This window comes from Silene latifolia, chromosome Y, assembly GCF_048544455.1.
Source record: "Silene latifolia isolate original U9 population chromosome Y, ASM4854445v1, whole genome shotgun sequence".
Lineage (NCBI taxonomy): Eukaryota > Viridiplantae > Streptophyta > Magnoliopsida > Caryophyllales > Caryophyllaceae > Silene > Silene latifolia.
Window position 1 is genome coordinate 178,959,621 of NC_133538.1, and position 10,018 is coordinate 178,969,638.

At 37.8% G+C, this 10,018-nt stretch overlaps 1 protein-coding gene across 1 annotated transcript; it reads left to right on the forward strand.

Annotated features, from left to right (window-relative positions):
• The first annotated feature begins 2,470 nt into the window (after positions 1 to 2,470).
• Positions 2,471 to 6,455, forward strand: LOC141629522 (protein FAR1-RELATED SEQUENCE 5-like). The gene is made up of 5 exons (XM_074442507.1): positions 2,471 to 2,504; positions 3,218 to 3,501; positions 3,822 to 4,988; positions 5,218 to 5,487; positions 6,408 to 6,455. Exons 1-5 carry the CDS (start codon positions 2,471 to 2,473, stop codon positions 6,453 to 6,455), a joined length of 1,803 nt encoding a protein of 600 aa, XP_074298608.1.
• The last annotated feature ends 3,563 nt before the right edge of the window (positions 6,456 to 10,018 follow it).

Consider the following 10,018-nt stretch of genomic DNA (forward strand, 5'->3'; position numbering starts at 1 on the left):
AGATACATACATCTGCCTAGCTAAATACACCCCTTTTTTCCTAGATACATATCTCTAATAAAGATACCCGTCTCCCTCGTTTGATCTTATTTTACCTAAAAAATGAGTGTATCTACCTTGTCAAAGATGTGTATCTAACAACATAAAAAAATGTGTAATACAAAGTAATATTTAAAGGAGCGTATTTAACCTCAAAACAATCTAGGAGCTATTGAAATTTTGTTGCTCAAAACCATGCCAAAATGGGAAGTGCATATGTTTGCTTTTCGAGAAGTTATTATGCAGACTGTATCTAACACCTTCTTCTTGCCCACTTGGTAATAACATTATGCAGACTGCATCTGTTTCCGCTACTACATATACTTCCTCATTCAACTCCACTTTACATGTATTCCATTTCCGTCCATTCAACTCCACTTTACAGGTTTCCTTATTTGGCTAAAAAAATGACAATTTTATCCTTATTGAAAATCTTTATTTACAAAAAATGCCACCCAAACCCCACACTAACCCACCATAAAACCCCACCTTTATGTTTTATTAATATTTTTAACCTCTTCTTTCTCTTTCCCCATGTACTTTTAATACTTTTTTAATCCGCTCCTTAATATCCGTGTAAAAACCAAAATTGCAAAGTGGAGGGAGTATTACGGAGTATATCCTATTTTTCTAACATTATAATGACTTGTGAGACTATATTTACATTTGGATCATGATGCTGCTACCACTATCAAAGCTAGTGAGTGTTAATGGGGTTGTATACTTTAAAGCGTCGCTGAAGTTTCGAAAATATGGGTCATTTTTTCGAATCTAATTACTACAGTATAACTCCTTGCTTCTAGTTGTCTATTTAGAGATTATTTTTCTAGAAGTTACGTCCTATTAGCACTAATATAAAGCTGAATGCTTTTACTTCTTGTGATTATTTCATTATTATGCCGCTTGTTTAACACCGCTTTACGATTATAGCGAATTTGGACTACATCAAGAAAAAATGGACAAAATACAGCTCAATTAACGACAAAATATCTGTTCCAACGCACAAAACATCATAAGCGATATTTTAATAAGCAACAAATAACTTGCTAATCTATAATCGATTTTTCGAACCATTACAAATGGTAGAAAAGTGATTTTATCAAAATTTCAACAAGTTCCAACTTCCAAGTGTAAAACTCATCAACAACCAATAATTTATAAAATTGATTTGTGTATGTGTACAACTAATACGTGTATGTGGAATAACTATTGGTGTGTCCACCAGCTTAACTACCACAGCCCACCACCACCTGCCACAACCAACACCGACTAACACCAAACTACCGCCACCACACATTTTTGATTAGCACCAGAACCACCACATTAAGACTTGTTACCGCATCAGCCCCCACACACTACAACTGCCCCATCCAACCATACAGCACTAAAAACATTAGCAACAATGTCAGATGACCATCTCACCTCCTACCTACCACCAACCACGCCCCAAATAACATCAAACCCACCAACCAGCGATGAACAACTACCAACTACATTTTTCAAATTTCTTCCAAGTGCTAGATCTACAAAAAGGGAAGTAAAATTTGGTAAAACTAACTATACAGTGGATGTAATCGGGAAATTTAGAGCCAAAAAGTGGTCTTCATCACCGTTGTCGGCAATTCAATACAAGGTCGGTGGCGAAGGGAGCGACGAAGAGGAGGGCGGCTCATTGGCGAGATCTACGTCGCCGACATAGGAGAGAGCCGACTCCGGCGGTCCTTTATGATACTGCGATCGGTGGTGGTGATGGTGCTTGTGGTAGATTAGGGAAAAGGAAGGTAGTGTGTGATTTATGACAAAGGACGTTTGAAAGACAAGATAGGGGTTTGACTTTGGGCTTTTTTTATTTGGAAAAGGTTGGGCTTTTGAAATTGTATCTTTTGAGTTGGTTCGCAAATGCGGTTACTCAACTCTAGTTCGTACGGGATCTCGACCCTATATATATATATATATATATATATATATATATATATATATATATATATATATATAGAGAGAGAGAGAGAGAGAGAGAGAGAGAGAGAGAGAGAGGTTCAAATGAGTCCCTCATATATATTGAGGCCTTATGTCCTTCTATATGCCATTGGATTAGGAGAATCAATGGTTGAGATGAAGGGGAAAAAGTGGATTTTTATTGGAAAAAAAAAAGGAAAAGTGTGATTGTAGGAGAGAAGCAAGCAACTTATATATTACTCTTCCCCAAATAGAAAACCTGGTACACCTACGTTCAATTGTCGATGGATAAAACAATAGTCCAGGGTATTATTTTCTTCTGCATGGCTCCCTCATTTTCTCTCATTTCAAAGCATTAGAAAATCACATCAAATTCATCATGAAAAACCAAAAAAACTTCTTAAAAATCAGAGAAGTCGTATTTCATTACACATAACGAACCACTTTAATCTTTAACTTCCTCAAGTTGATAAGAATGACGGATATGCAGATAGTTAAAGTCGTCAATGGTATGTTTTTCGTAGGTTTTTTATGTAACTGATTTGAGTTTTATAAAATCAGATTATTTGTTTCATCAACATGTTATTTTTTGTATTTATTGAGTTGTTTTGCAAATTAAGGTCGTACAATGTTTAATTGGATTAATCAATATTTTTATTTATTTTGATATTGAGTTTTGACTATGGATTTGAAGACGAAGTTGCTTAAAATTGAGTTTTGTTTGTGGTTTTTGAAGAAAGGTAGACGTTATTATTAGATGAATGTTGTGCTAATCTAATGCTGTACATTGTCATGGTTGAAGTTACACATAAGATAATTGAAGTTACCCAGAAAGTGTAATGAAGTTACACAGTTTTAGTAAAAGTCTGAGATACGCATTGAAAAACCTAGTTGCAGTAACAGGTTTCGCATAACTGAGTGCAACACCAGGCAAGATTTCACTGAATTTGAAGAATAGAGTGTTAGAGTTACAGACCTCTGTAATTGAAGTTACACAAATAAAGAAATTTGACTGTAACTTCGATTCACAGTTACTGTAACTTTATAGAAATTATAAGTACATCAAATCACATAATTTTAGAAAATGTTGTAGAACTGAATATACAGTAAATGAAGTTACAGACTCTGTAAACAGAAGTTACATTAATGTTCAACTTACATTATTGTACAACTTTTAGCTGACATTATTGTACAACTTTTAGCTTATTCTTGTTTTTCACAGATTCCTCTAGTGGTGAAAGAACACAATCTGACAAGGAGAATGAATTCTGTAGGCAAGTGGAAAACAAATTCACACCATACGTCGGTCAAGAGTTTATTGAGATCGAGGAGGCCGTGACCTTTTATAAAATATACGCACTTGCTTGTGGGTTTGATGTGAGGAGGTACACAACAAAGAGGTGGCGCGATGGTGCAATAAGGTCTAAGCTAGTAGTTTGTAACCGAGAGGGATTCACACATGGACTGAAGGAGGGTTTAGAGGAACATAGCAAGGAAAAGCAGCGAGTGTGTTACGGTTACAACAAACAGAAATAAAAAAATTAGGAGGGTCGGGTGCAAGGCGCGAATTAGGCTATTTATGAAGAATGGTATATTATTAATAGACCGATTTCACGAGGGGCACAATCACGAGCTAATCTCGGTTAATGATAGAGAGTTTCAGAAGTTGTCGCGAAACATATCAGATTACCACAAGCACTTGATCCTATATAACTCAAGGGTTAGTATTCAATTTATTTTGCATAGTTTACATATATGGAGATAGCTTAACTTGACAGATATGCAGTACAGTTACAATATTAAGTAATAGTATTGTTTTTTTAAAGTTGAAGCTGGGAGCAACTAGGACGTACAATATGTGTAAGGAACACTTAAATTGTTTTGAGAATATTGGTGCAACTCTAACTGATTTCAAGAACTTTCACCGAGATATTAAATGCTTCATACATGAAAGGGACGGACAATTGTTCATAGACCGATTCAAAGAGATGGCAGAAATTAGGGCGCGTTTCTACTTTGATTATGATCTCGATGTTGACGGTAGCCTTCGCAGAGTTATTTGGGCTGACGGAGAAGCTAGAAGGAACTATGCCATGTTTGGTGATGCAGTATCGTACGACCCTACTTACTCCACGAACAAGTATGATATGATTTTCACACCTTTCACGGGTGTAGATCACCATAAACGGTCGGCTACATTTTGTGGGGCGCTTATTGCGCATGAAGACCATGAGTCATTTGAGTGGGGTTTCAAGCATTTCCTAATTGCTATGGCGGGGAAGGAAACCGAGTACATTATCACCGATCAAGATGCGGGCATTATTAAGGTTGTCCCCATTGTTTTCAAGATAACGCGCCATCGGTTTTGTATGTGGCATATCATGAACAAGGTGCCGTCTATGTTCGGGGTGACCAGGGAAGATTATAAGGATTTTATAAAGAAATTGAATGACATCATATGGGACGATGATTTAGAAGCCACAGAGTTTGATATTGGTTGGTCATCATTAATGGAAACACATGGGCTTGTCAACGATGATTGGTTTACGGAAACGTTTAGTAAAAGGAGCCAGTGGGTAATGGCGTATTGCAGGGACTTGAACATGGGGGCTGTCATGAGGACGACACAGCGATCAGAGAGCACAAATAGTTATTTTAAGAGGTTTGAACAGAAGTCAGGTACGATCGTTGAGTTCTGGATGCGTTTTGAGAGCGCTATGGACCAACAACGACATACACAAAAGAAACTTGACAATGATAACCGACACTCGTCTCCAAAAATTGCTACCCATCTGCCTTTAGAGCGTCACGGGGCAGAAGTGTACACCCATGCGACTTTTAAAGAAATTCAAGAAGAGGTGAAGTACTCTCTCGACACATGTAAGACCGAGGGTTACACCGAGAAGGATGGGCTAGAGGTGACCATCGTTAAAGATGCGTGCAAGAGAAGGAGCTATCAGGTTCAGTACAACCCAGGTAATAATAAAGTTGCAGTAATCGTTTAATAGAAAAGATAAGTTTCAGAGGATCTTGAGTAATGAAGTTACACACTAGAGACTATGAAATTACACATATTGCCTTAGAAGTTACACATAATATTTATGTGACAATTGTTTGCACTCCACATAAACTTTCGTAGCATACTGCACCTGCAGAAACTTTGAAAGAAAAGGAATATTATGTCAACATATAATATGGATTTATTCATCCAACGGGTTGCAGACAATACCACAGGATTATGTTGCTAAAAGATGGACGAGTGATGCACTTCGCTTCAACATGTTAGACTATAGTGGTAAACTCATCGATGATATTGATATCATTGATGCAAAGCAAATTGAGATGACGAAGTTGTGGTCAGAAATACATGAAACAGTTGGTTTACTTCGTGGACTGGGCAAAGCTGAAGTTGAGAGTATGTGCAGCTTAATTCGGGAATTTAGGGAAAAGTTATTACCATGCAAGGAAACATTTAATAAGCAACAGGAAATGGTTAAATTACTTGGTTGTCCGGCCAGTGACGAGATAACAATATTTCCACCTAAAAAATCCAAAAACAAGGGGAGCGGCAGAAGGATGTTGTCAAGTAAGACGAAAGCAATTACAAAAGCAAGTAATCCGAAACGAATGTGTAATAACTGCAAGTTAATGGCTCACCACGACAAAAGAAATTGCCCAAACCCGTTCGCAGAGCGCCCCCCATCATCACCATCTGAGGATACATCTAATGAAGAAGAAGGGGAAGAAGAAGAAGAAGAAGAAGAAGAAGAAGAAGAAGAAGACGAAGAAGAAGAAGAAGAAGAAGAAGAAGAAGAAGAAGAAGAAGAAGAAGAAGAAGAAGAAGAAGAGGGGCAGTCCGTAGTGTAGTGAATGAAGTAATACCTCCGTCTCAACAAATTTTTTGCACTTTTTATCCTTAGTGTTGAAGAGTATTTTAATAAAAGGTAAACAATATGGTGAGACGGAAGGAGAATGAACAATGGGGAAAGATATTTTGTTTGTAATCCAGCTATAGCAGTATTGAACTTTAATCAACATTCAGTGGCTAAATGCTAAAACAATTAGTTGGAGTTACATTGAACGAGTTGGTGTTATATTTGACAAGCTTGATTTTTGTTCTATTTTATCATGTACACTGCCCTACCATATTTCACTAATTTTATACAAACTGTGAGGTGAAGTTACATAATATGCGACAAAAGTTATACATTTGTGAGGTAAAGTTATACCAAAAGCCCCGAATGAAAGTTAGTAGATTTTAGGTCACAGATGACGAGGTTTTGTTTCAAAAATTTGTTACAGGTTACAGACCAAAGTAAGCCATTTTATACTTGAAGTTATACCAAAAAAACACAAAGAAAAGATAAACATATTTCAGTTAAAACTTTTGAAGGTTCAAACTACAACTTCAGTTGGGAGTTACACTGGATCAGCTTGGAGTTACAGAGGTTAAGAGTTGAAGTTTCATAATTGTTCACTAAAACTTCCTGACAAAAAGTTACACAGCCTGTGAATCAAAGTCACACAAAATGAACAAAATACAAACACAGGCTAAATGTTCTTGAACCTCATCAAAGCTTGATTTATTCAGTTATTCACAATAACCCCATCTTCAGGTAGTTCTATTTCCTGGTCAAACACTTCTGAATTCGACGGGAGAGGTGTAAATCATTCCATATATCTTCCTTGTCGGTAATAAAAACATTCACCTTCGTAATGATTCCCTCTCTGAGGTCGTTGATATCCGCTAGTATGAGGGATACAGCGAACTGGATTACCAAATAGCGACGGTTGATTTTCTTCTCAAGGTCAGCATGATCAAAAGTCTCACCCTCATACATTAGCATATACGTCATTGCGAATAGCCCAGACTCAGTCGTGTTTATCGGCTTCTCTTGCCAAGAAAATTTGGTCTGGCGGTATTCAAAATTAGCAATATCAATTCCTCTAGCAACACCTCTAGAATCCATATAGTCACTGATGTGGGCAGCCTGCAACAAAGAACCTTAATATAAGCAAATTATTTTATCAAAATAGACTTAAATATTAAAAAGTTGTAAACTGAAAGTCAACTTAAAATTAGTTTACAAGCTTTGCAGACGTCAGACTTCGTCCAATCAGGGTAAAATTTATGGTCAAGCAAATCAACTATTTGTGATTTGTAGTTGATGCATACACAGGCGAAATGACCTTGAACCTTTAGAGGTAGGAACAGTAAATTCGCGTTGAAACTGAATACGTTTCCACAATCTTGAATGAAGATGTCCCACACCTCGTACAGCCTATCAGCCACTGTATTGATCTGTGTGTCAGAATCACATGCTTCCAACTGTTCGTTGATAATGTCCTGTAGATGTATTTTAAATAGAATTAGAGCTGATTATTTATCAAGTTACACGGAAAATTGATAAATGCGATCATAACAATATTGGTGATATAGAGTTGAAGTTACACAAAACGAATATAACGTAGCTGCATTATTTTAGTGCTATGAAGTGACGAGCATATATGAACTTACAACTCATGTATATGAAAATGGAAAACTAATGTCGTACCATATGACGTAGGCCGAAGAAAGACATCCTTTGAAACTCATTGTCCTCTGCCTCCAACCGGTTCAGCAACATGGCCCAGCACTCGATAACCGCATCTGACATTGGTGTCTAAGATAGCATAGACAAGATGTCGGCCCGGTTAAGCTGAGTAAGATCCGTATAGCACACTAGTGGTTCACTGTGTGTAACACATAATATAATCAATTAACATCCATTATTATATATCAGATATAGCAACCATTAGTGTACTTTGCCTTTTTTTATTAATTTAAACATAGTTAAGAGAACTTACTTATGTTCCAGTTTGTAGTCGTCTAAGAAGCAGTAGTCTGCCACATGCTTACGCAACTCTGTCAGATCCTTGATTAATGCCTGGTTAGCGCGTAGAAACTTGGAGACAACAACGACTGTAACTTCCGACTCCCCACACCACATGGAGCAGCCGAGCCCATCACCCTTACCACGAGAACGACTCCTAACAACAGATGACGCCCCAGCTATGACAGGGGATTGGCTTACAGAGACCATGATTTCAAGGGTATTCACAGAGGTCTGTCCTGTACAGTGTCGTTTAGCAGTCCTAGTCGATATGTCGGAATCAACTATTCTCTTGTTGGCAGACGTATCACCATGCTCCCCTTTAATTCCATCATTGTTATCCACTACGACTCCCTCCTTCACCACAACAGTTCCAGTCTCATTTACTCCACAAAGCGCCTCATTCAGTTCAGATTCACTCATAAAAGTCATTGGGATTTAAGATACAGGCCATTCTGGCACGGTGACAGTCGCATCGACATTTTCAGCAGTCACGCCATTGACACGGCTATCGCAACCCTATCAAAAATAAAACCTAACGGTCTCAACTAAAATGTAGCAGAGGTAGTCGAGTATCGAATCCACAGGGAGGTAACGCAAATATAGCTGTCTATTTCTAATCCTATGGTAACAATTGGGGGTTTGTTTGAAAAAGGTTCTAAACTACGAAGTCTGAAGGAACGAGAAATAAAGTAAAAAGTAAATAAAGCAATAAAATATGATTAAACTATCAAGAAGAGAGGGACATGTCGGGATTTCGGTTCACTACGGTAGTCCAATAACTCAGCAAAGAAATGACTCGGGCGAACTAATGTGAGACGGATGTTAAAAGGTCCTTTCGGTCCACTTTCTATCCTAAAATACCACTAACTTAACTTTCGTCCTCATTAGGGTAGTCTACTAATTATAGCAGGCCTATTTAGTCCAATCTTTCGATCCAGGATTAATTTTAGCCAGTTTAATGGGTGACATAGAAGCGTGCACTCAACTAGGTCCTGGAATTACGTTAAATTGCTATAGTGACAGAGTCTCTTAATCAGTTCATCTAATTCATTCACTACATCATCATTTTCCTACCGCAGATTCCCTAATCCCAACATGAAGGGGTTTAGCTACTCATGCTCGTAATTAAACTAACAGCAGACAAATTCCCAGCAGAAAACATAATGAATAAACAATAAAATGCAATAAAGGAAATTAGGGCAAAGGAGAATGATAACATAAACAAGAAATTAAAGCAACAAACGATTATTATTAATAAAGAGAAAGGAAGGATTACAATCTGAGCGAATCCGGCGTAAAGAACACTGAATCCGAGCAATAATAATCCGAAAATAAAAGTAACAGTGGAGAAGGCCAAATAACGTAGCAAGGTGCGGTGAAAGTTTGATAGTATGAAAGATAGTCAAAAGAGATGCCAATAACCTAGTAAATCCCAGGTTAAATAGCAAAACAAACAATGTTTAGCGAAATAATTAAACACACGGACTGAATTAAAGCCCATTAGGACGAAACCACTCGATCAAGTGCATTAATACACTCGATCGACCAACTTCTCAGCAAAAATTACTCGATCGACCATCAGGTTACTCGATCGAGGACTTGATCTGGTGCAGCTTACTCGATCGACTGGGAAACCTCTCGATCGAGCATCAGGGGGTGTGGAACCACTCGATCGACTGGTAAACTCCTCGATCGAGTGGTTATGTCTTCAGCTCACGTCTTCACCCAAGTGCCTCGTACTGCGTGCCACGACGCTTCCAAGTGCAGTATCTTACTCTAGGACAATCCCGTCTCCTCTAAATGCATGCAAAAAGGACAAAAAGGGGTATAGTTCCACTACTTTCGCGATCATTCCTACAAAAAGGACAAAATACACCAAAGTAGCCAATTCGAGGCAAAATACCATAAAAACAGTATAGAAATGCATAGAAATACGTGCTGAAATAGGCCAAAAAGACTATACATTAGGCACGTATCAAATCTCCCCAAACCAAACCTTTACTCGCCCTCGAGTAAACTCAAAACTAAACTAATGGAACGGAAATGATAACTCGAGTGGCTTAACTTGTCTACTTGAACCAATTTAATGCAACAAAGATCAACGATTAAAGCCAAGCAACAAGATGCAAAACGAATTATGGGTCATT

Excerpts from the sequence above, each read along its gene's own strand:
- LOC141629522 (XM_074442507.1), top strand. The coding sequence starts at position 2,471 with ATGACGGATATGCAGATAGTTAAAGTCGTCAATG. Across the intron at positions 2,505-3,217 it reads GATAGTTAAAGTCGTCAATG|ATTCCTCTAGTGGTGAAAGA; the intron begins GTATGTTTTTCG and ends TGTTTTTCACAG. Across the intron at positions 3,502-3,821 it reads ATAGCAAGGAAAAGCAGCGA|TTGAAGCTGGGAGCAACTAG; the intron begins GTGTGTTACGGT and ends GTTTTTTTAAAG.